Here is a 26461-nt window from a genome sequence, read left to right as displayed (position 1 = left end):
TGTTTTTTTTGTATTTTCTATATGTTATTTTATTTTATTTTTTAGTAACATCAGGATCTTGTCTGTTATGTTGAGAACAAAAAAAGGAGAGGGGGGAGGGAGGAAAAAAAAAAAAGAGAGCCAGGAGTGGAGTGGGTCATTAAAACTCATTTCAATTTTTTTTTTACTTTACTGTACAATTCAGGCCGCCACATCTAATCCCATTAACAAAAAAAAAAAAAAAAAAAAAAAAGACACAATCTGGGCACAGGTGTGATTGTGAGGCGATCCCCCCCTGGCAGGCTTACTGGCACTATGAGGGTGAGGAGGCATTTAAAAAAAAAAAAAAAAAAAAAAAAAAAAAAGGAAAAAAGGCAGTGTGCAATTTCTAAGGCGATATTAAGAATACGCTCCCCTCTTTAAAAAAAGGGCTCTAATTTTTTTTATTTTTTAAAAAAGGGACAAAAGTTTCTATACAGGCTAAGTTTGGTTAATTTTTTAGTGTTTTAAGTCACAGCAGAGAGACTCTAGACTGTCTGCTGTGTTCATACCTTGCAGCACACTAGAGGCTAACACAGGCACATGTATGTTTTAGGATTTTTTTACATAGATCATGATGCCTTAATTTAGAAATGTAACATATGTAGGAAGATATCTGGTTTCTGTGGAGTAATTTAAGGAGCTAGTGGGGCTGTGAGGTCAGTAAAAAGTGTCCAATAACTCCTTTAATTAAAGCACAAAAAGCATCATTTCATACATATGATACATGAATGTGCTCAAACACACACTCGACAGTAAGATCAGAGTGTTTAGTTCATCGGCTGGTTTTCCCATCGAGCTCTTTCTCTGACGTCATGAGAGAAAACACTGCTGACGAGAACCCACAAAGGCATTATGGTCTATATAAAACTATTAAATCTGTTAACAAGACTCCCAGAGGTGTGTGTTTTGTGTCTAAGTAGGATCCCCTGTGTGTGTGTGTGTGTGTGTGTGTGTGTGTGTGTGTGTGTGTGTGTGTGTGTGTGAAGCTCAGCAGCCAGTGTTTTCCAGAGACAGCTGTGCCGTAGCTCTCTGCAGCTCGGAGCTCGCCCTGCGCTGGGTGGGAGGCGGTGGCAGCATCAACCCCAAAATAACACCTCTTCCTCCTCCTGCTCCTCCTCCGCTGCCGCCGTTCTCCACCTCCCCTCCTCTCTTCCCCTCCGCCTCTCCTCCCTCCTCTCCCTCGGCCCTCACTTTCTTATCCTCGGCCTCGTCCCTTTCGCCGTCCGCCTCCATCTTCTGGTCTTCGCTCCAGCGGCGTTTAAAGCGGAGTTTGAGCGGGATGCAGCGAGTGCCTCCGGGGCTGATGGGAGCCGCCTGACCCGGCTCGCTCTTCAGGTTGAGGAGCGGGAAGGCGAGGCTGCCGCTGCCGGGGGTGGCGGGTGTCTTGAAGACCTCCTCGTCATCGTCGGGGTCTTCTTCGGGGTTGCCGTGCGGCGGAGGTGCGGACGGGCTGCTGCCGGTGCCGTTAGCTTGGTAATGGTTGTTGAGCTGGTGACGATGGTGGAGAGCCGTCGGGGTGAAGATGCCACCCTCGTTGTGATTCATCTCGTCTTCCTCGCTTATGTCGGTCACCTCCACCTCCTCTTCTGACTCGATGTCTGATATAGGCTCCACCTGGAGAGGAAGAATAAATTACAACATGAGCGCAAGTTTAATTTAAGACTCTGGCCACTAGAGCTGAGCAATACATCGATATATCGTGATATTTTATATATATATCGTCTTAGATTTTGAATATCGTAATATCCTGATATGGAATAAATGTCTTTTCCTGCTTTTAAATGATGCATTATAGTAAAAATGTCATTTTCTGAGCTTAACCCCTCCTGTCGTCCTCCCGGGTCAAATTGACCCCGTCTGTTTTTTGATTGTTCCTTCTTTCTTTTTTTGCTTCCTTCCTTCCTTCCTTCCTTCCTCCCTCCCTCTCTCTTTCTTTATTTTTTCATTCATTCTTCCTCTCCTCCCCTCTTTCTTTGCTCCCTCCTCCTTCCACACTTCTTTCCTCACTTCCTTCCTTCCTTCTCTCCTTACTTCCTTCCTCTTTTCCTCCATCCCTCCTTACTCCTTTCCTTTCCTTCCCCCCTTCCTCATCCCTTCCTCCTGTCCTTCCTTGACTGCTTTTATCCATTTAGTCATTATATCCACATTACTGATACAAATCTCATCGTTTAAATAATTTATGAAAGCACCGATAAACATCCCCACAATATTCCCAATAGATCGATATCGAGATATTTGGTCAAAAACATGATGACATTTGATTCTGCTCATATCGCCCAGGTCTAGTGGCATGTAGAGATGCACCATCCTGCGTGTCAGATGTCTCACCTTGATTTTCGGCGGCCCTGCAGCCAAGCCAGATCCTGTAAACAAGGAGGACTGACCGGAGGAAGAGGAGGAAGAAGAAGAAGCCAGTGAGCTCCCCGTGTCCCTCTGCTTGCGCCCGAGTGGCGGCGGCTGCAGTTTGAACTTGAACGGCGACGGGTGCTGCTGCTGCTGCTGCTGCGCCTCCTCCCTGTCTGCCGCCTGCTGACTCAGCGAATGAGAGAGCGGCAGGCCGTGGAGGTGGTGGGCCGCCGGCTTCTCCGGAGTCGGGCGGTGGGGCTGAGGGATGACAATGTTGGGGTAGTGGAGGAAAGCTCGGGGGCTGAGGTGGTAGTTGTAGACGGACTGGGTGTGGGCCTGCAGGTAGTGCTTCATATCCTCCGGGTTGAAGGAGAAGTGGGAGCCCAACATGGGAGAGGACAGGGACGGGGAGGGGGTGTAGGACAGGTGGGGGGTAGGGGTCATGGAGAGGGCTGGGGACAGAGTGGGGGCCAGTAGACCTCCGGGGCCAGGCAGTGGGGAGACGGGGAATGGGGACAGAGGATCTGGGTGGACTCTGTGGCCTGGTCTGGGGAGCCCTGCTGGGTTAGGGCCTCCGCCGTAGACCCTGAAAAGAGAATCATGAGGCAGGCGGGGGGGCAGCAGACCCCTGAAGCCTCTATCGGGCCCTACGCCTCTTTCCTCTGCTCCGACAGCCTCTTCTAGCTCCGAGTTGGTGGAGGTGCCGTCACTGCAGTCGCTGACGGAGCCGCGGGCCATGCGGCGGGCGACGCTGCTGAACATGCCCGGGCTGCGCAGCTCCTCGCTGGATGAGAGCACGTCTGAAGGCGTGGAAGGGGGGAAACGGAAGTGGGTGCCTCCGCTGGGCACAGGAGGGGCACTCTGGGGAACACCTCGACCTGAGAGGGAGAGAAGGGATGAGTTAGTTTTAAATTGTTGGGGACTATTTTCAGCTGCGGATTAACACACTTTAAGTTCTGTAGTGAGTGTTTCTCGCTGCAGGAAGGTTTAAATAGGAGGTGTACGGCAAAGAGTGATATCTAACTATCAAATTTTGGCTGCATTAATAATACTTAAAAATAGCAATCTCATCAAATGCACAAAATATGACATTCAAACACTTACATACTGTTCATATTCTGACTCATTATTATTCTCGACACCAATTCACATTCATAAATTCTCCGTCAGTCATTATTAATAAATCTTATGAAGAAAAAAGACATTCAAAATCACTTTTTTTATGGTCCAGGAGAACATTTTTGTAGAACATAAGTCATATTTGTACATTTGCATATAGAGAAATGTGCAAAAAATTAAACCAAGATGCATTTTATTTCCATTTTTGTATACTGTTGGTCACATTAGGAAACATCAAGCTTAAAGGCAATGTGTATATGGTGTTTTTACAGCTCTCTAAAATGTAATAACATGTCAAATTTGACCCTGAACAGTATGTAAGGGTTAAAACCAACATCTATTTTGCAGAATCAAGTGTCCTTGTAGCTCATTATAATCCACAGAGCATGCTGTCAAGTTTTTAAATGGGTGATTTATCTGCTTTAACAGTGATATAACTGTGTGGATTACTGTTACTGACTATAAATGTGAGCACTAGAAAATAAATACCATTCACTGCTTCTGTATTTAGGGGTGCAGGAAGACATCTTGAAACACTTTTCTACTGTATACTAAATAAGTAAGACAATGTTTTTATATAAATATAGATTTAAATTTCCAAACTGACCCTTTAAACTGAAACTAAAAGGGAAACTTAACTAATGTTGTCTCTCTCTCTCTCTCTCTCTCTCTCTCTCTCTCTCTCTCTCTCTCTCTCTCTCTCTCTCTCTCTCTCTCTCTCTCTCTCTCTCTCTCTCTCTCCCTCTCTCCCTCTCTCCCTCCCTCCCTCCCTCCCTCCCTCTCCCTCTCTCTCCCTCCCTCTCCCTCTCTCTCCCCCCCCTCCCCCTCTCTCTCCCCCCCCCCCCCCCTCTCTCTCTCTCTCTGCCAGGGAGACTGTGGCACTGCAATAAATTCTTGGCATACGAGCACGTGCCAGAATTAAATACTGGAAAAGTCGCTCTTACTGCCATTACAAACATGGGTTGGGTTCCTCTGTTTTTTCCAGTGCCGCTCTGTGTGTGTGTGTGTGTGTGTGTGTGTGTGTGTGTGTGTGTCTCTCTCTCTCTTTTTAAAAAGCGCACATCTCACAGCCATGTGTGTCAGCAGCAATGACAAGAGAGTAGAGGAGAAAAATTGTGTGTCTCTGTGTGTGTGTGTCTCTGTGTGTGTGTGTGTCTCTCTGTGTGTGTGTGTGTGTGTGTTTATCTAGCGTGTACGCTCGTGAGAGTCTGTGTTTGCGTATCAATCCAGATTGACGTGGGCATGTGTGTGTGTAACCATCGTATGAAACCATCATATCACAACATGTCAGTGTGTGGGCCACATCACACGGAGGCTATAATTAAAGTTTTGTGCTGCACTTATGTCACCCAGTATCCAACGCTCCATATGGGCCGTGTTTACACTGGGTGGCCGGGACCAGAACGGGAGACGGCTTTTTTTCGGAGGGAGGGAGAGAGAGAGGAGAGGGATAAACTGGTACGTGGCACACTGATGTCTTTAGAGGACGATTTGTTCTACTACGACTCGGATGGTATCAAGTCGAACATTTCCAGCCAAAAATCGAGATTGAATCGAAATGATATGAATCATATTTGGTTATATATGACGTACTGTGTATGTACTGCTCTACATATGAACCTAATTCAATAGTTTATGGTCCATAAATTGGTGTAAGTCTTTAAACAACTGAATAATCTTAGGCTGCGTTCACACTGTAGGCCAAAATCCGATTTTTAGCCCATCTAGATTGGAACCAGATGCTCTTATGAAGTCTGGACAGTCATAAATCACATGAGATCCGATTTTTGCAAACCAGATTGAAATCACCTTTGGGAGGTAGTTTCAAATCGCATGTGTCTGAGTCTGAACATCTCCAAACACTCACATCAGATTTGACTGTCCGTGACGTCTCTCTACGTCTCTACGCTACGTCACTCTATGTGACACCAGACCTGCGCTTATTCCAGTTGTTGTTGCTAGGTGATATCACTGGAGGCTACGGAGGACGTAAACATCAGTCCATGGACAGAGGACCAAACCATATTCTTAATCTTTGGGGAGATGGCTCGGTTCAAGAGAAGCTTGAGGGTTTGTTGTTGCTAACCCTAACCCAATTATATGACATCACACAATACACGCTAGTTGACGCCTCCGCTCTGACAACGTTGCCACGGCAACCTGTCAGATTGGTCATTTATGTGGCCCAGTCTGAACAGAGGAATCAGATTTGCCTGCAGTGTGAACGCAGCCTAAGTTATCAACATTTTTTGGTCTCTTTTGCTCAAAAAATCGTTGTTGCTAATGATGTGCTTTCTTGTCTAACTGTCAAAAATAAGAGATTATCATTGGCTCCATGTGCAGCTGCATAATCGGAGTGAAGCAGCATCTAACTCGCCTTTTTTTCTTAAACAAGTGAACAGCATCAAAATAAAAGCTAGTTCTCCAGGTGTTTGCTAGTCTTGGTGTCAATGGAGCACTTTCTGGCACTTTCTTTGCATTATATTGGTACAGTTTTTGGTGTATTTTAGTAATAATTAGTGTCTTTTTTCATATGGATAATTAAAAGATGACTGTGGATGTAGCTAACCTCCCAAAAAGGATCAATAAAGTATCTATCTATATAAAAAGATGCTTTGTGGGTTTTTCTTGTTGTAATTTACAGCTGCATTTTATCTCAAAGTAATATTCAGACACTTCAAATCCACCGATGCATGAAGGCCAAAAACCTTTCATCTGTCCATGAGCTAATGGTCCTTTCAACAAGTTCCTGCTGGTAAGTGTGATTTCATTATTTTTTATTGACTGTAAATAACATTTCGGTTGCTGAGGGACGTCATCATCATCAGGACTACAGGCGGTGCGGATGTTTAAAAACCAAAATGACTTCAACAACTACTGCTGCTTTCAAATGGTGACAATTTCTAATAATAATTCACAAGTTAATCATTTGAACTACTAAACTCTCTGCCTAAGTACCTGCTTTATATATTAAAACAACTCTATACATGATAATAAAGTCTGAATTCCTCCATTTTGACCCTTACATACTGTTGAGGGTCAAATTTGACCCATTTACAACATTTTAGAGCTTTAAAATCACCATATACACATTTCTTTTAGTCAGACTTTTCTTAATGTGATCCACAAGACAGGTGAGGAGGGGTCATGTGGTAATTCCTAAACCTAGAACAAATGCTATGAAAAAAACTGTATTTAGGTATGCATTTATGTTATATTGTAATTGTAATTGGTTGTATTTATTCTAACATGGACCCCAGGAAGAGTAGCTGTTGCCTGGGTAACGGCTAATGGGGATCCAAATAAACTAAACTAAACTCAACAGTTTACATAAATAGAAATAAAATGCATCTTTTTTTTTAAATTTCTGTGCAGCTGATACACATTTTTATACATGCAAATGAACAAATTTGACTTTATATAATATAAAATGTTCTCTTGGACCATAAAACAGTGATTATGAATGTCTTTTTTTTCCTCAAACAGAAGGATTAATCATACTAATGACTGAATTTATGAATGTGAATTAGTGTAGATGTTAATTATGAGTCAGGATATGAACAGTATGTAAGTGTTAAGGTGTTAACTTGTGAGATTGTGCATGAAACTAACAACCGTGTGTGTGTGTGTGTGTGTGTGTGTGTGTGTGTGTGTGTGTGTGTGTGTGTGTGTGTGTGTGTGTGTGTGTGTGTGTGTGTGTGTGTGTGTGTGTGTGTGTGTGTGTGTGTGTGTGTACGTACCGGTGCCCATGTCGATGAAGGGGTAGTTGACCAGAACTAGTTTGTTGAAGTTGAACTTGTAGGTGAACCTCTTCCCTTTGGTCTTGTGAAGAATCCTTTTGTTGTAGTAATATCTGAGAAGAGAGAAGCATCAAACACAGTGTTATCTCTCAGCGGTCGATTTATCAGAGTGTAAAAAACACCAAAAATCTATTATTCTCCTTTAGAAAGTGAGACGTGAGCTACTATGTCAGGCGTGTCAAACTCATGTTCATTCAAGGGCCACATACAGCTCAATTTGATCTCATGTGGGCCGGATCACTAGAAGGAAGGAAGGAAGGAAGGAAGGAGAAGAAGAAGTAGAAGAAAGAGAATACAGGAAGGACAGATGGAAGGAAGAGAAGACAAGAAGGAAGGAAAAGAAGGAAGGAAGGAAGGGAAGACAGATGGAAGGAAGGGAAGAAGGAAGGAAGGGAGCAAGGACAGATGGAAGGAAGGAAGGAGGAAGGAAGGAAGGAAGGGAGGAAGGGAGCAAGGACAGATGGAAGGAAGCAAGGACAGATGGAAGGAAGAGAAGAGAAGACAAGAAGGAAGGAAGGAAGGAAGGAAGGAAGGACAGATGGAAGGAAAGGAAGGAAGGAAAAGAACACAGGAAGGAAGGAAAAGAGAAAGAAGGAAACTGGGCCGGATTGGACCTCTCGGCGGGCCAGTTCTGGCCCACGGGCTGCATGTTTGACACCCCTGTACTATGTGGATATTTGGCAGCTTTTTTGGCTTTCAGTGTCACCGGCCAATCAATTCTCACACTTCCTGTCAGCTAAATGTGAATTATAACTTATATGAGCAGAATACAGAGGATGAAAATATAATAATAAGAGCCATTAGGAGGCTTTAAATCATTGAATTGAACTTTTATTTTAACCACTAAGAAGGAACATGTCTTATATCTTTATGTTTTTTTTTAAATGTTAAAAGCAGAAAAGCAGAAAAGCAATGAAATAATAGAGAAACGACGACGCAGCGGCAGCTCAAAAAGCACAACCTGCATGACAACGCTCAACAATTAAGACGAGCCGCTCACAATGTGGTTAAGACTCCCGACTCTCCAACCGTGATTACTTAAGGAAGTGAGACAGCCGCTCTGATTGAGCCGTACTCAGGCGGCTCCATTAGTAAGAGTGCATTAGTCATCGTCCATACACAGAGCGATGTAGAGGAGTGAAAAGCGAGCGCTGACAGCTCATCTAAACGATGATAAAATGGCTCCCTGTGACTCACTGATAGCCTCTGGACTGTAGCGCATTCATATTTCTTTAGATAAAACCTTCTAAATCAATGACTCTCATTCAGCTGTGAATGGCAAAGTGTTATTCATGCTTTCCACCGGAGAGCCTGGCGAAAAGAGGAGCTGGTTGGTTGGTTGGATGGATTTTATACATTGAAATAATGATTTAACCCTCCTGTTTGTCCTTGAGTCAAGGAAGGAAGGGAGGAAAGATGGAAGGAAAGGAGGAAGGGAGGATGGAAGGGCGGAAGAAAAGGAAGAAGGAAGGATGGAAGGGAGTAAGAAAGAAGGAAAGGAGGAAGGAAGGAAGGATAGAGAGATAGCTGGAAGGATGGAAGGAAGGCTGGAAGGAAGGATGGAAGGGAGGAAGAAGGAGGAAAGGACAGGAAAGGAGGAAGGAAGGAAAGAAGGACAAAGGAAAGTAGGAAGGGAGGAAGGAAAGGAAGGAAGGAAGGAAGGATATAGCAGGGAGGAAGAAAGGGAGGAAAGGAAAGGAAGGGAGGAAGGAAAGAAAGAAGGACAGAGGAAAGAAGGAAGGGAGGAAGGAAAGGAAGGAAGGAAGGAAGGAAGGGAGGAAGGAAGGGAGCAAGGACAGATGGAAGGAAGAGAAGACAAGAAGGAAGGAAGGAAGGAAGGGAGCAAGGATAGATGGAAAGGACATAAATGTGGTTCATTGGTAGTAATATGAAGGTAAAACTATAATATAACATAAAAAGGTGATTAAAGAATAGAATTACATATCTGAGAGTTGATGAATGTTTACACGAGGATAATATCCCGACATTAAAACCCCACCATTTCTTCTTCAAGAGGGATCAGACTAATTTTAGGACGTATATGAAAACAATATTTAAACTCTGCCAAGTCACAAACCAACATTTAGGACCTTTGGCCTTTCCACAGAGCTAAAAAATGATCAAACTGTTAACTGTCCATCTGTCCTTCCTCTCTCCTTCTCTCTTTCTTTCTTTCTTCTCTCTTTCCTCCCTCCCTCCTACCTTCCTTCCTCCCTCCCTCCTACCTTCCTTCATCCCTTCCTTCTTTCCTCCCTCCCTCCTACCTTCTTTCCTTCCTTACTTCTTTCCTCTGTCCTTCCTTCATCCCTTCCTTCTTTCCTCCCTCCCTCCTACCTTCCTTACTTCTTTCCTCCGTCCTTCCTTCATCCCTTCCTTCTTTCCTCCCTCCCTCCTACCTTCTTTCCTCAGTCCTTCCTTCATCCCTTCCTTCTTTCCTCCCTCCCTCCTACCTTCCTTCCTTACTTACTTCTTTCCTCCGTCCTTCCTTCATCCCTTCCTTCTTTCCTCCCTCCCTCCTACATTCCTTCCTTACTTCTTTCCTCCGTCCTTCCTTCCTCCCTTCCTCCTTTCCTTTCCTCCCTTCCTTCATCACCCTTTCTTCCTTCTGTTGTTCCTTCCTCTCTCTCTCTCCTTCCTTCCTCCCTGCCTTCTTTCCTTTACTCCCTTCCTTCCCTCCTTCCTCCCTCTCTCCCTCCTTTTCTTCCTTCTTCCTCCCTTCCTTCCTTGACTCGAACACAACAGGAGGGTTAAACAAAAAATAGCTAAAATGAGAATAATATAAAATGTTGAAGCTATAATATTTCTGAGATCAGTGCCAACCCCAGCGGTGGACATAATATTACTCATAAAAGGACGGAGCGGAGCGGTTCACGGCTGCTGTATCGTTGCCTCAGTGTGGACAGATATTAGTCACTGGAGTTTGGTACAATAGAGAGCGGAGTACAAGAGGACCGGGTGAACCAGGACCCCCTCAATGACTCAATGAGTGAAGGGCTCTCTTCTGATTCTGATTGAGCCGACTACTACGCACACCCACACCTTCACATGTAATACAGAGGGGGAGCGGACACACACACACACACGTTTTTATGTAAGGTAACTTGTGGGGACATTACATAGACTTACCTGAACCTGAACCGTAACTACTGACCCCAAAAACCTTCTTTTACCCCCAATTAATGGGTCATAAGTCTCAAATGTGTCCCCAAAAGTAGGCTAAGTCAAGACACACACTCTCTCACACACACGTTTTTATGTAAGGTAACTTTTGGGGACATTACATAGACTTACATTCATTTCCTGCAGACGTACTAACCACTGACCCCAAAAACCTACTTTTACCCCCAATTAATGGGTCTTAAGTCTCAAATGTGTCCCCAAAAATAGGCTAAGTCAGGACACACATAAAAACATGCGTGTGTGTGTGTGAGAGAGAGAGTGTAAGGTAACTTGTGGGGACATTACATAGACTTACATTCATTTCCTGTAGACTGAACCTGAACCCAAAAACCTACTTTTATCCCCAATTAATGGGTTTTAAGTCTCAAATGTGTCCCCCAAAGTAGGCTAAGTGAGGACACACACACACACACACACACACACACACACACACACACACACACTTTTATGTAAGGTAACTTTTGGGGACATTACAAAGACTTGCATTCATTTCCTGCAGACTGAACTTTAACTACTGACCCCAAAAACCTACTTTTACCCCCAATTAACGGGTCTTAAGTCTCAAATGTGTCCCCACAAGTAGGTTAAGTCAGGACACACACTCACACACATTCACCACAGCTACACACAACTGGTAGCACACACACACACAAGCAAGCACCTACACACACACAAACACAAGGGCACAGTGGAGTTATAAACATGACTGAGGTTACATAAGACGTACTAAAGGGCGCACACACACACACACACACACACACACACACACACACACACACACACACACTAACAATAACATACAAACACAGACGGACATTTTTTGAGCATTCGATCATTTGAATAATAAAATCACATGTATGAGACGTGTGTGTGTGTGGTGGCATGCAGAGGTGGAATAAGTGATGTAATCCAGTAAACACCAGTAAACATACAAACACACATATACCATACTGGGGAAAAGTTGTGTATTAAAGGTTGTGTATTTTGAATTTCTGTCATTATTGACTGGTTAAATGGGTTGATAATCAATAAGGAAATAAAGTTTTAAGCCAATATGTTAAAGATTTGATGGTTTTAAGTTTTTTAAATGGCAAAATGAGCTGCTTTCCTAGGTCTTATATGATAGTACCATTAAATATTGTTGAGTTTTGGACTGTTTATTGGTCGATTTTATAGTTTAATGGACACCACATTGTGCTCTAGAGTATTAAGATGATTGATTTTTATTATTTAATGATGTTTGTTCTGATGAAAGGTCAAACAAATGGTCAATTAATCAAGAGAATATATGACAGATTAAACGATAATGGAAAAGTAAGGTATGTGCAATGCCATTAAAAGTATATTTTTTCCACTTTAAAATATTTCGGTTAAAGTTTAAAAAGGGAAAAACTCAAACTAGCAAGCTAACAAGTCCTCAAGAATTTTGTAAAAGGTGGAAATTAACAAGAATATGTTTATATATGCTGGCAAAAAAGAGAAAGGTATAATTAAAACACTAATACTATAATAAACATTTATTACAGGTGGTTAAAAGCAGTATTGACAGTATCAGACCTGTATATGTAGTAAAAGCCGAGGGGGGGTGGGGGGGTGACATAATGTTCACTGTGGATGTCCCTTTAAACAAGGCGGGGGGGAACGACTCCGCACATACATGTGAAATGAAACACACGCACGCACACACACACACACACACACTCCAACAGTATTGAGTCAATATGGGACGGGCCGTCTCACATACCGGGCCCAGGCTCGCTGGAGGCCTCCGGCTCTTTGAAGACCATTTGAACTTCCTTCAAATAAACTAGAAAGAAAACTTTGACTGTATAGACTCCACCTCTGTGTATCGAACACACGCGCCGAAGCTCCGCAACACACACACACACACACACACACACACACACACACACACACACAGATTTCCATGAATGAGCACACAGATGCAGGCAACACACTCACTTCAAAAGACTCTGAGAAGCATCAATCAAACACTAGAGACATAACGTTCTTCTTAAGACTTTAACATAAATGAATGGCTGCCAATTAATTTCTAAAGGTTTAAAAGCCACAAAAAAGACACACACACACACACACACACACGCACACGCACACACACACACACAAGCTGCTCCTTGATATAAAATACTCATAACTGCTCCTGTATCAAAGTACTATCAAGCCCTTTGGTCTCATTTCCCTTCTTAAGGATGTTTTATATCTAAAGTTGGAGATCAAAGTTGTTTTAGGGGGGTTTAAAGGACTTTGATCTTCCTCTCCAGACACAATAAGATACATAAATCAGATATGTTCCCAATAAATATACCAAAAGTTTACCTTCTTAATAGGCAACTAAAGCTAAATGTACATTACAAGACCTTTATAATCTTTAAAAATCACTCGGAGTCAGTCGGCTTTAACAGTCCTGCAGTGTGAGATACTCAATGATTATTTTCTGTCTCGGTCAGGTCTGGAAGTCATCTGTGACCGCAGGATCATTTCAAACTGTTTTAGTTTTTGTCGGGAGTCTTTGGGGACGAGCAGTGTGACGCAACAGCCGATGAATGAGTTGAAAACAAAAGACATAAACGGCTGGGAAGATGGTGCAATGGAGCAGCAGCCGTCAGGAGGAACGCTTGGTTGGTTGTAAATTAAATGTTATGGAGTTTTGGGTTGTTTATTGGACGTTTAGTGAAGCTAAATTGTACTCTAGAATATCGAGATGAGCATTTTCAGATCTAACAAACAGTCAATTAATCAAGAAAATAATAAAGATTAATCAAAAAATGAGCCTGTTTGAGCATTTTTAACGTCACCTCAGACATGTATCGTGACAGGAGGGAAGAGAATAAGAGGCAGGGCGCGACTGACGATGCCTTTCAACTACTTGGTGAGTAATTCAGTGTCCATTTCTCAGAACTTAGAAGTAGAAAGTTGATGTCAAGTGTCAAATATGAACACAAATACTAGTGCTAACACCTCGCCCTAACAAAAAAAACCCCAAACTACCTCATGAGTTAAATCATTTTCAAGCTTGCTGTTAGCTAAAGTTAACTACAGAACTATTTACCTCCTCAGCATCGATTATTTTGGGGTAGAGGCACTCTGCGTTGCCATGGCGACTTGGCATTAACAGCTTGAGGATCCTTTAAAAATCCTGTGATGCTAATGTCTGTCATAAATCGCCTACTGTGCGCCCAATTTAATCTAAAAAATCTCGATTAATTACGACGCATCAAAGTTAAAACACACATTCACAGGACTCTTTAGATACCGTGTCCACAGCCTGATCTGCTTTCAACTACTTGGTGAGTAATTCAGTAATTCATTTCTTATAACTTAGTAGAAAGTTGATGTCAAATGTCAAATATGGACACAAAATACTAATGGTAACACCTCACGTTAAAACATATTCAAGCTTGATGCTAGCTAAAGTTAGCTAAAGAACTATTTACCTCCTCAGCATCGATTATTTTGGGGTAGAGGCACTCTGCGTTGCCATGGCGACTTGACATCAACAGCTTGAGGACGTAAGCAAGTCCTGTAAAAAGTCCTGTGACGCTAATGACTGTCTGTCTGTCATAAATCGCCTACTGTGCGCCCAATTTAATCTAAAAAAATCTCGATTAATTACGACGCATCAAAGTTAAAACACACATTCACAGGACTCTTTAGATGCCGTGTTCACAGCCTGATCTGCTTAAAATATATTCTTATAGTTAGTACGTTCATAAAAAGGTTAGGTGTTAAATAAATAGAGTGTTAGTCGTCATGTAAGAGAAGGTCGTAGATGACAACAACAACAACAAAAAAAAAGGTTTAAGCTACAAAGTAGACACAGATGGGCTGGAGGAGGGCTGACATATCACAAGGTGTTAAGTGTATGTGTGTGTGTGTGTATGTGTGGGTGTGTGTGATAGTGTGTGTGTGTGTGTGTGTGTGTGTGTGTGTGTGTTTTGACGAGGCAGGCAGTGTAACTAGTCATCATCACCATGGCAAACTATAACCCACACCAACCTACAACACAGGAGGCGACACCGATGACTGTAGCTGTGTGTGTGTGTATATATATATATGTGTGTGTGTGTGTGTGTTTGTGTGTATGTTTGTGTACACCACGACGAGAGACAGAACAGACTGGCGGCTAAATAAAACTCTGCAGCATCCCACATGTGCTCCACGGAGGGCGAAGGTGTGCGTTTCTAAAATCAGCCGTCACCTTGGAGTTTTAGCACGCACGACTGCACAATTCACGACCTGCTTCAACACTGCGTATCTTTATCTTCCTCTCTCTCTTAATTAAAGCTCGGATTTAGAAAAAAAAAAAAAAAAAGTGTGAGAAATAATTAAAAAAGATGAAGATTTTAAAAAAGTCAATCTCGGAGGTCAACGACGTTGTATAAAACCCGATTCTAATGAGGAGAAACGAAGCTTGTGTGTGTTGCAGTGATGCTTTATGTAATCTATTATCCAACAAAGGAGAGAAATTGGAAACATTTTGTGAGTCTTGTGACAGAATTTGAAGAGAGAGGACAGAGTCAGAGCAAAGAAAGAAAGATAAAAGCAGTTTCATCCTCCTTTTAATCTTCGGTTCTTAACCCTCCTGTTGTCCTCGAGTCAAGGAAGGAAGGGAGGAAGGAAGAAGGGAGGAAGGAAAGGAGGGAAGGAAAGGAGGGAGCAAGGAAGAAGGAAGGAGGGAGGAAAGGAGGGAGGAAAGGGGGGAGGAAAGAAGGAAGGAAAGGAGGGAAGGGAGAAGGAAGGAAAGGAGGAAGGAAAGGAGGGAGGAAGGAAGGAAGGAAAGGAGGGAAGGAAAGGAGGGAGGAAGGAAGAAGGAAAGGAGGGAGGAACGACGGAAGGAGGGAAGAAGGAAAGGAGGGAGGAAGGAAGAAGGAAGGAAGGAAAGGAGGGAGGGAAGGAGGAAGGGAGGAGGGAGGAAAGGAAGAAAGAAGGAAGGAAAGGAGCGAAGAAGGAGGGAGGGAAGAAGGAAGGAAAGGAGTAAGGAAGGAAAGGAGGGAGGGAGGAAGGAAAGGAGGAACAAGTCAAAACAGACGGGGGGAGGACGACAGGAGGGTTAATGTTTAAAATGAATCTTCAGCTTGTTTTTACACCTTGGACAGGAAGTGCAGTATTTCAGGTATTCTATTACTTTCAGTTCATCTGTGAAACATTTTAATCGATATCAGACTCCGAGGTTTTATCATCATTCTGACAACACTAATATTACTCTTGTAGATAATGTTACTATCTTGTGTTTCCAGCTGGTTTTATTGCTTGTGTACATACTTATTATTTATTGTTCTTTATTCTTTTTATTGATGCTCTCTCTCTCTCTCTCTCTCTCTCTCTCTCCCCATCGTGGGACTACGGCTCAGTATCGTTTAAAAAATGATGAAACCAGCTCCACTGAAGCACCGTTAAAGTGACACTGACACCAACTGAAGACTTCATTTGATACCCATAGTAACAGGCGTGTAAGTTTAGCCACACTTTAGAGCGTTTAGGAGGCATCTTGGCTGCTGAACTGCTAAACGTGCTAACTCTAATTCACCACGACTTCACCGCCACACACGAGTCGTAGTCACATGTGGCATTAAATCGAAGAACACTTGGGTTGATTGGCTGTGAGCGATATGGTGATATAAGACTAGTTCTATTATTTGCCTTTTACCCACTTTGACATTATTCTGCTCTCCCTAGGTGTAACTGGCTACTTCGGCATATTGTAATATCGTGATATGACATAAGAGTTTCTTTTCCTGGTTTTAAAGGCAGTATTACAGTAAAATGATGTAATTTTCTGAACTTACCAGATTGTTGTAGCTGTTGTATGATTTGCCTTTTACTCACTTTGTCATTACAGCCTCATTACTGATGATTATTTATGAAAAATGACATGGTGTAAATATTTTGTGAAAGCACCGACAGTCTAAATGTATTGAATACCGATACCAAACCCTACGTGGGACTAATAAAGGATTATCTTATTTTACCTTAAAGCAGAGTGTCCAAAAATGAACTTTTCTTGTCCACCAGTGAAATGGCTAATGAGTGTTCACATTTTCCGAGCTAATCAATAGATAATTATCATGTTTTTGTGGCTAATGAGTGAAAAAGAAAATATTTTACCAGCACACACACACACACACACACACACACACACACACACACACACACACACACACACACACACACACAGAGCTATCATTCACTCCATTTGATGCACTTTTCCAAAATCAGTCTCCTGTGCTTCACTGAGTTTATTTATCACAGTTCATCGGGAGTTCAGGGCAAACACGATTCCAGTTGCTGTAACTTAAGATCGCTCACGGTGCACCCATCTGGGCTCTCTGCCATTAACCAACTCTTCTGGTTTTTGATGCTTGTTAAAAAACACACCTGACCTAAATATTAGCATCCGTCGGGACTAACCTGTCTAAGCGCAGGTATTACCTTTATCACACACGCTGAAGCTGTGATCTAAGAAAAGCCTGTTTTATTGTCATTGGTGTTAATATATCAACGAGTCTTATCTGAACTGGTTAATGTGGGTTTAAACTGGGTCTATCATGGCTTGAAGAAAAGGTTTTTTTTATGGGAGAGCATACAAGGGTGATTTTAGAGCAACCACGAATGTCTTAAACCTATAATTTAGTCTAAATCTATTGCAAATATTGGAAATTTTACGACTCATTTTGTAAGAATGCAGCTTTTTTTTTTTACTCGAGATAAACACGATCATAAAAAGAGACTCCTACAACCACTTTCTGCTCATTTCAAATCACAAAAGACACTAAAAACATGATTAGAAAGTCTCAATTTGATTAAAAGAGTGGCTATAAATCTTAAAAGCAACACTGCAACAATCAGTTTAAACGTGGAGCATGGAAACTATACAGAGCGTGAGATCACAGCTAGCGCTATAGCACATATGGTTTCAGATCTGCGTCATGTGTGAAAGCTGACGACCAGGTGTGTTGTCGACAGTAAATGTGTGTTAGTCAAACATACGTGACTGCAGGAAGCTTAAAAAGGAAGCAAAGGCTTTGACACTTCTGAATAAACTGTCACGTATTTAAGTGTGGAGGCGTCATCTCTCGTTTTTATATATCTCACCTTAGCGCTCGGCTGAGTTTGTCGTAGTTCATCTGAGGTTTGCACTTCCTGGCCCCCCACAGGCGAGCCACCTCGTCCGGGTCCTTGATGACAAACTCGCCGTAGTCTCCCTGCCAGGCGATGACGTCGTGGTACTCCTCTTTCCTCAGCAGCTCCAGGATGAAGTGCCACAGCTGGATCTGCCTGGAGCCCGGGCTCGACTCGGGTTTGTAGGCCCACTCTGGGAAAGCAAACCCTAGGATTAGGATGAGGAAGAGGAGAGGGAGAGGAAGAGGCATTCAGGTGGATGAACGTGAACAAGTGGAAACTCTAGGTTGAATCCAGTGTTTTAATCTTTTTGTTTAGCTCATGTTTTTTGGATCTAGAGTCGCTAATTATCTCCTTCTGCAGCTGTTTTGATACGAGGGTCAACAACACAATAGGTGCAAAGTGTTCACAGCTAATAGTTGTCAGATCTTTATAGAGCAGTTCACATGAAAGCAGTCAACTGGCCACTTTTTTTTTTTGAGTGTGTGTGTTTGATGGTTGTTTTTTTGATCTGTTGGGAGATATGTAACACGGGGGTTTGATTTCAAAGACAGAGAAAAAAAAAGAGTTGAGAAGAAGAAATGGAAGAGCAGCAGTGGATTCGTAAAAGTAGAGCATCTGTGACAGGATACAAGTCTTGAAATGACCAGGTGCTGCACGATTAAGGATGAAACTTTGGCTGAAATGAGTAAAAATTAAATCTGAAACATGTTTCTCTCTCTATGGCTTCGGTGCAGAGTGTAACGCAGAGCCTCCAGCAAAGCCAGCGATGAGCATTAACAAAAAAAAAAAAAAAAGCAAAAAAAAAAGCCAAATCTGTTCCCACAGACCGCAGTCATATCAAAACTTCACTACTATCAGCATCAAAGACGGGAGAATCTGCACAGTTCAAACAGACGAACAGGCCTTGACCTATTTGTACAGACAAAATATACGCTATGGTTTTATAACTGTTATCAGAAAACACACACACACACAGAGAAACACACACACACACACACACACACTATTATCCAACAATTAAAAGCATAGGCTTTGTGTTGTAAAGCAGTGGGTGGCAGTAAAAGACTCAACACCACTTCAATACAAGGCCAGGCTGGCTGACAGACTGAATAGCAAAGGCATAGTGACACACACACACACACACGCACACACACACACACGCACACACACACACACACCTCATTAAGACCAGATGTGCCTTGGCAATCAGGCTGAGATTTGCTGAATTGTGTGTGTGTGTGTGTGTGTGTGTGTGTGTGTGTGTGTGTGTGTGTGTGTGTGTGTGTGTTATGTAACAGTAAAGAAACACACTATCCTAAATACCAAGGTTACAATCGGTTTCCCACACTCTACAAAGCTCGTCATATCTATACAACAGTGACAGTGAACTGTTAATGACGATATGCTCAAGGTTAACAGACTATAACACCTCCGTGATGCGGCCTGTTGCACGCAGCGAGACTCGATCACAGCGATGCAGCACCCAACCTGTTTATATGTTACATCTGATGACAAAACACTCTGTTAAAATATCTTTATTGGAACCATAATCTTTTATTTTTTAAACTGTATCTTTATTGTCTTGGCGATGATGTGTGAGAGGAAACTGTTTTTTTTTTGTTTTTTTGGGGGGGGGGGTCCCTCATACCCTCCCTCCTTTCTTACTCCTATCCTTCCTTCTTCCTCCCTTCCCTTCTTTCTTTCCTTCTCTCCCTCCATCCTTCCCTCATACATCCCTTCCTTCCGTCCTCCTTCCTTTCTTTCCTTCTTTCCTCCCTCCTTTCTTACTCCTATCCTTCCTTCTTCCTCCCTTCCTTTTGTCCTCCTTCCCTTCCTTCCTTCCTCCCTCCCTTCTTTCTTTCACCTATCCTTCCTTCTTCCTCCCTTCCTTTCCGTCCTTCTTCCTCCCTGCCTTTCCTTCCTTTTTCCTCCCTTCCTTCCTTTCTTCCCTATGTCCTTCTTTCTTTCCTTCTCTCCCTCCCTCCTTACCTCATACCTTCCTTCCTCCCTCCCTCCTTTCTTACTCCTATCCTTCCTTCTTCCTCCCTTCCTTTCCTTACTTCTTCCTCCCTTCCTCCCTTAACTCGAGGACAACAGAAGGGGGGGGGGGGGGGGGGGGGGGGAAGCACACACAAAAAAATTAAGAGCAGATGAAAAAAAACAACAAAAAAAAGGGATAAAGATAAGACATAAAAAGCGAGACAAAAAGTTGTAAAAGAGTTGAAAAAAAAAAAAAAAAAAGAAAAAAGAAAAGACGACACACTTGCCAACAAATCCCATACTTAAGTAAACTGTGTCTGAATATGGGGCCCAGATGGCCATTATGACTTTTCCACTTACACAAGAAGTGCTCTCGTCTGCATTGTGGCCCCATTGTGATTAAATATACTCATGAATAACTTAGAAAACGACTCCAGCTATGAACTATTGGAGGAGATAGTTAATTAAAGATTATACAACAAGCCTTGATATTTACTTTACTGTAAAAAAATAAATGAAAAAGAGGAGAATCTGAGCAGCAGCAGCAGGAGCAGTAAGCAGTAAGCGACTCCTTCATAGTGAAAAAAAAAAGAAAAAGCAGCGACTGGTGGAAACAGATTTCTAGCTCGAGTTTTTTTTTTTTTTTTTGTGAAGCTGAGTGGACGGCAAACTACAGAGTGAGTCACGACATTCCTGCCCACATGGGTGGTGCTTTCTCAAAAAAAAAAAAAAAAAAAAGAAAGCTTTACACTCTGTCTGAACTACATTTCCAAATCGCTGACTCTGCTGATATCTATCGTAATTCAACGGCTACGTTCGATCGAATTATGACCACAATGATGCGTGCACATTTATAGTCCCGACTTTTAATCGAGCATGTTTTCTTTCAAATCCAGATACAGATCAACATAATATTTGTAATTTAATACCACAAAATAAAGCAGCTCAGCCTTTTTTATTTTAACTATGCACCAAAACTATGAAATCCCCCTGCCTGAGGATAGAAGAGATGCAAGCTCTGCCTTTTTTTTTTTTTTTTTAAACGATAATTGAAAACTCATTTACTCAACTATGCTTTTAACTATCACTCTTCTCTTTGTTTGAGTCTTATCTTTTACTTGTTTTATTGTTCTTATGATGTCCCTTTTTTTTAATAATTAAGCTTTATTGGCATGACGGATCAGAGAGAAGAAGATTACTGACATTAACAGATGATTATAATTAAATGTTTACCACTGAGTTTTGAGAGATTATTGAGAGATCATATTTCAAATTGACCCCGTCTGTTTTGACTGTTCCTTCTTTCTTCCCTTCCTTCCTTCCTTCTATCCTTCATTCCTCTCTCCTTCCTTCCCTCCTAGCTTCCTTCTGTCCTCCCTTCCTCCTTCCCATCTTTCTTTCCTTCTCTCCCTCCCTCCTTCCCTCATACCTTCCCTCCTCCCTCCTTTCTTACTCCTATCCTTCCTTCTTCCTCCCTTCCTTTCATCCTCCTTCCTATCCTTCCTTCTTTCCTCCGTCCTCCCTTCCTCCTTTCCTTTCCTCCCTTCTATCCTTCCTTCTTTCCTCCGTCCTCCCTTCCTCCTTTCCTTTCCTCCCTTCTATCCTTCCTTCTTTCCTCCGTCCTCTCTTCCTTTCTTCCTTCCTCGCTCCCTCCTTTCTTCCTCCTATCCTTCCTTCTTCCTCCGTCCTCTCCTCCAACTTCCTTCCTTCCTTCTTTCCTCCATCCTCCCTTCCTCCTTTCCTTTCCTCCCTTCCTCGCTCCTTTCCTTCCTCTCTCCCTTCCTCTGTCCTCCCTTCCTCCTTTCCTTTCCTCCCTTCCTTCCCTCCCTCCCTCCGTTCCTTCCTTCCTATCTGTTCTTGCCATTTGTTGCCTCTCTTGTTGGTTATTTATTTAACTGCATTGTTTTTAACCCCCTAGTATTTCACATTTGTTTTATTTGACCTGTTTTTATTTATTTAATCTCTTTGTTTCTTCATTGTCACTCTTCACAAGCACTCTTGAGTTACACCCCCCCCCCCCCCCCCTCCCCCCTCCTCCCTTTGTATGATAAAGGTGCTACATAAATAACAAAGAGGAAGCAGTAGTGATGTCAGATTGTTACAGAAATACGTAAGTGACTCAAGTGGGAACATGTCACCACAACAAAATAACAATTGGTAAACTAAAGGGAGGAAAAAACCCACAAGAGTGAAATATCAAATGTTTACGACGGAGCGCCGCCACGATACAACAAAAAGGTCAAGAACGACTGGAGTGACTAAGCTAAGGAATGTGACGTTTCATGTCCGCGCTATCAGAGACGCTTCATGTTAGCGAGCAAAAACTCAAAAACTGCCATGACGTGTTTCCTCGAGATAAATAATGGATCCACTAACCTTTCCCCTCCTTTCTGTCCCTCCCTCCCTCCCTTCCTTCCTTCCTCCGTCCTCCCTTCCTCCCTCCCTCCTTCCTTTCCTACCTTCTTTCCTCTGTCCTTCTTTCTTTCCTTTCCTTCCTTCTCTCCCTCCCTCCTTCCCTCATACCTTCCTTCCTTCCTCATTTCTTACTCCTATCCTTCCTTCTTCCTCCCTTCCGTCCTCCTTCCTTCCTTCTGTCCTTCTTTCCTTCCCTCCCTCCCTCCTATCTTCCTTCTGTCCTTCTTTCCTTCCCTCCCTCCCTCCTACCTTCCCTCTTTCCTCTGTCCTTCTTTCTTTCCTTCTCTCCCTCCCTCTCTCCTTCCCTCCTTTCTTACTCCTATCCTTCCTTTTTCCTCCCTTTGTTTCATGATCCTCTAACCTTCCCTTCCTTTTTTAGGATAGATTTAACAGCTTTAATCTGTAATGTTTTAGTCTAATGGATATCCCTAATTTGGCATTGTTTGTTTTATTATTATTAGTAAAGCGGAAAAACGCGGATCCTTACATCTTCTGATCGCTATAGCAATTAGAGGGCGTAATCTTTAGAGATAAGCATGTTTAATATTTACTTTTATTCGTCTCTTATTTCAAACTCTACAAGTCCACAAGGTCAAATAGTGTGTGTCAGCGCTGAATAATGTGTTTCTTTCAATGACTAGGCACTGCAGGGCTTATTATTTACACATTGGGACTTGATGTATTTAAAAAAAAAAAAAAAAAAAAATGAATGAGCTAAATGTGACGAATGGAAGAGGAGTGTCACTCTTTGTATTTCACATCTTGTAGGTTTTTTTTAAGAAGTTGTGTGAGCATGGGAATTTATTACAATATTTGGGGGAGGAGGGGGGAAAAAAATACTAAAAAAACTGACTTAATAAACTAATGTGTGACTTTCAATCTCCAAATGTTCTGGCTGTTTAGTTTCACGACTTCTTTTTATCTTAAAAAAAAAAAAAAAAGGGGGTGACAGATTACACATTCAAAAAAAAGAGGGGGGAAAAAATAAAAAATCACGAAAAAAACAAGACCAGCTGATGACTAATAAACCACATGCTGCTATCTGATCTCCTACCGTGCTCGGAGAGTGAGCCAGAAGACAGACAATCTGTGGCTGTGATAGTTGATAATAGCCATTTGAAGGCAGATTACTAATATGGACGGGAGGGTGTGGGGAGGGGGGAGGGGGGGGATACGCAGCATATGATTCATACAGCACCACAATAAGGCTCTTGTCATTTGGGGACAGGTTAGGCGTTGTGACACAGACACAACACCCAGCTATAAAAAAAAATAAAAAAAATTAAAGAACAGGGGGTGGGGGTACAGACACAGAACATGCAGTACACTACTTTAACTTACACATGACATGAGCCCACACACACACACACACACACACACACGAGTGGATTAAATCAAAAGTGGGCGAGCTTAATATCTCTCTCTCATACACACACACACACACACACACACACACACACACACACACACACAGGAAGTACACAGACACACAACACAGGTTAGTGGGGAGAGGTAAGTGGGTTCATGCGTGGGTGCATAGAGCACACAGACAAAGAACACAGGAATAGCAACCATGCCCACCGCCGTGTGTGTGTGTGTGTGTGTGTGAGTGTGTATATGTGTGTGTGTGTGTGTGTGTATGATAGTGTGTGTGTGTGTTGCAGATGTCCCTGCTGACTCATAGCTTGTTCGTTTGTCGTTCAGCTTTCACAGATTCCGCCTTTTCTCCCCCTCAACACTGCCGCCGCCGCTGCTGCTACTGCCATCTCTTTTCTTTCTTCCCTTTCTTTCTTTTCTTTCTATTCTGTCCCTCCCTCCCTCACTCGATCGCTCTGCCTCTCCTAAGACACAGTCTCCTAGCAACAAAAGCTTTTTAGCTCTAAAAATAAACGGCCGAGTCACGACAAACAAGACAAAATATGATTCAATTACAGAAACTTGCCAAAAAGAGTTTAGAGTTTGTTTTTTTTTCCACCGGCGAGGATCCAAGCGGAGCTGCGGCGTTTGAAAAGGAGGGGTGTGATCTGACCAGCGGAGACCTCTCGCCTCAGCGCCCGCGTCACTTGTCATATTGTGTTTACAAAGTGAAGGACACACGCTTCCCCGTCCCAAAAAACACTTTAGAGGAGCAAGTTTTTAAAACCCACTCAGATCAATACGTAGTTAAAATAAACAGACGAAGCTCATTCATTTATACTCTGGAGCTGATTTTAGGAGGCGAGGCGGCGGAGTGTTGATCATCAGCGACAGAGACCAGAAAGTCAGACGGCACAGCTGATAATGTGGCATCCTGACAGATGAACAACTGAGCGTCCAGTTGGAGGTGCATCTGTTACAGCTGCTGGTTAATGTAACGTGAGTAAAAACAAGAGATTAAACAGACAGTGAATGGATGGCAGAGACGGAGAGCGTGAGAGTGTGGGAGAGGAGAGGAAGGAGGAGAGGAGGAGGAAGGAGGAGGAGGAAGAAGAAGCAAATGTTGTTGAATACAAACTATCGAAACTAAAAGAAAGCTGTCATGTTTTGGTCATCTTGGCCTTTAGGAGAGAGGAGGAAGCAGCTCCTGTGTGTCACTGTCTACAACCAACTGAGAGGCTAGTCATCCTTATTTCCCCTTTAAAAAGGAAATCCTCCTGTTAGAAAGTTTCACACATGAGATTCCTCATATTCTTGAGAAGGGCTGCACCTGATTGATTATTTTCTGGACTTATTAGGTTCACAAAATGTTATAAAATGGTGATATCGGTCTCCCAAACACAAGATGACCTCTCTTTAAATGTCTTGTTTTGTCCACAACTTAAAAATATTCAGTTCATTGTCACAGAAGACTTGAAGAAACTAGAAAACATTCATATTTGAGAAGGTGGATGCAGAGTATTTTGACATTTATGTAAAACTAAATGATCATGTTAAATAGATGGGAGATTAATTTAACAGTTGGCAACCCATTGATTAATCAGGTGCAGCTCTATTCCTGAGTTCATGTATCTGTAGCTACTATAGAGACGCTACTCCTTTGCTTCTCCTTTTTGGAAAATAGTCTAAATCTAATTATTGTGAATGTGAAGCTTGACTTTTATGGAAAAACTTCATGTCGCCAGGCCGAGTTTTTACAGATTATAGTACATGTGCAGCTTATCAGCACTCACTCCAGTCAAGTGTTAGATCTGATCAATCAGCAGCGACTTTACACTGCTTGTTTTATAGCTCCTTCAAATTAAAATCCCTTTCACACACACATGTGCACTAAATTTAGCTATCTGGATATTATTCAGAGTTGCTGTTTTTGCGAGAACGTAAATGTCCAAATCAGTTGGGCCGAACATGAAACGGACGTCACCCCTCCTTCCCATATCTCCAGTACAAAAGTCTGTTTAACGTCCAACTGAGCCCATGTGTGGATTACAGCAGCTTGTTGTTTGGAGAATTCACAGAGAGAACAAGCAAGTGGGAGAGTGTGTGTGTGTGTGTGTGTGCGTGTGTGTGTGTTGGTGATGTTTCTATCACGCGGCTGGCTGCTGGAGAAACGCAGCGGGTCGGCTAAGCTGCTGCATTGTTTTGACTGGGCCTGAACGCTGAAACGCTCGTGAAGGCTAACGCTAATGAAGGAGAGAGAACTTCCTGTGATTTCTGGTAAAAAATAAAAGCTGGATTATTTTTGGTGAAAAGCTGAAGCATACTGTTAGAGTCATGTTTTGCCCTCGTGCACCCCTCCGAGTGTTTTCAGTAGGTGAGATTGGGTCTATCCTGTTGTGGGTGCTACGACAATGTTAAGACCTGTTTCTGCGGACATTGTGCAGAGTTCACATGGAGAGAATAGCTTCATAGTTTAAGGATAACAGGTCTGCATTCGGAGCAACAAGTCGAAGAGGAGGAGGGAAAAAACTGAAGCAGAAAAACACAAATGCCTTTGTACTATCTGGCAAGCTCGACTCCAGACAGGAAGAATTTCTGATTGTCAGGCGGAGGTGAAACACACCATTTCAGGCCTCGCTGGATTCTATATATAGCCAAGTACGAGGTTGAAAAACTCATTATACTATTAAGCCTTGCAGTCCCAAGCCACCTGCATTCTCCCGTCCAAAAGAAACACAGGATCTGTGTAGCAGCAGCAGCAGCAGCCAGTGGGTGAGAGAGAGAGGGGGGAGAGGGGAGGTAGGGTTTAACACGCAGATCTGCTTTTCTTTGGGACTCTGACGTCACCAAAGTTGGAAGAGTGCTCTTAATAACCGATAGCCATCACTGGGGTATTGTCCTGAAGGCCTGCAGCCACTGAGACTAAACACAAACTAGCCCGTCTCCTTTACGTCCCTCACTGTCCAGCAAGTTTCTTTAAAATGCTACCCCCCCTCCCCAGCCCCCCTTCCATCCATCTATCCCCCCGTTTATTTTTCCCTCCCTTCCTCCTATTCTTTGCTGGGTCTATATTTAGCCGTTGGAAAAGGTCGGTCTGTGTC

At 42.8% G+C, this 26461-nt stretch overlaps 1 protein-coding gene across 2 annotated transcripts in view; it reads right to left on the bottom strand.

Moving 5' to 3' along the window:
• Positions 1 to 334: 334 nt before the first annotated feature.
• The window catches only part of erf (Ets2 repressor factor), a 50829-nt gene continuing 24702 nt past the window's right edge, over positions 335 to 26461 (bottom strand). The window contains exons 2-5 of one of the 2 annotated variants that reach the window (XM_053334404.1): positions 17580 to 17814; positions 7227 to 7339; positions 2350 to 3245; positions 335 to 1635 (exon numbers count right to left, since the gene is read on the bottom strand). In XM_053334404.1, the coding sequence (XP_053190379.1) occupies positions 1009 to 1635; positions 2350 to 3245; positions 7227 to 7339; positions 17580 to 17814 (1871 nt within the window). In that variant the 3' untranslated portion in view covers positions 335 to 1008. The remainder of the gene's footprint in view (positions 1636 to 2349; positions 3246 to 7226; positions 7340 to 17579; positions 17815 to 26461) is intronic. The other variant, XM_053334405.1, reaches the window with a different exon arrangement.

The sequence above is a fragment of the Scomber japonicus genome, chromosome 15, assembly GCF_027409825.1.
Source record: "Scomber japonicus isolate fScoJap1 chromosome 15, fScoJap1.pri, whole genome shotgun sequence".
NCBI classification, from domain to species: Eukaryota; Metazoa; Chordata; class Actinopteri; order Scombriformes; family Scombridae; genus Scomber; species Scomber japonicus.
This window is presented reverse-complemented; position numbering and strand designations above follow the sequence as displayed.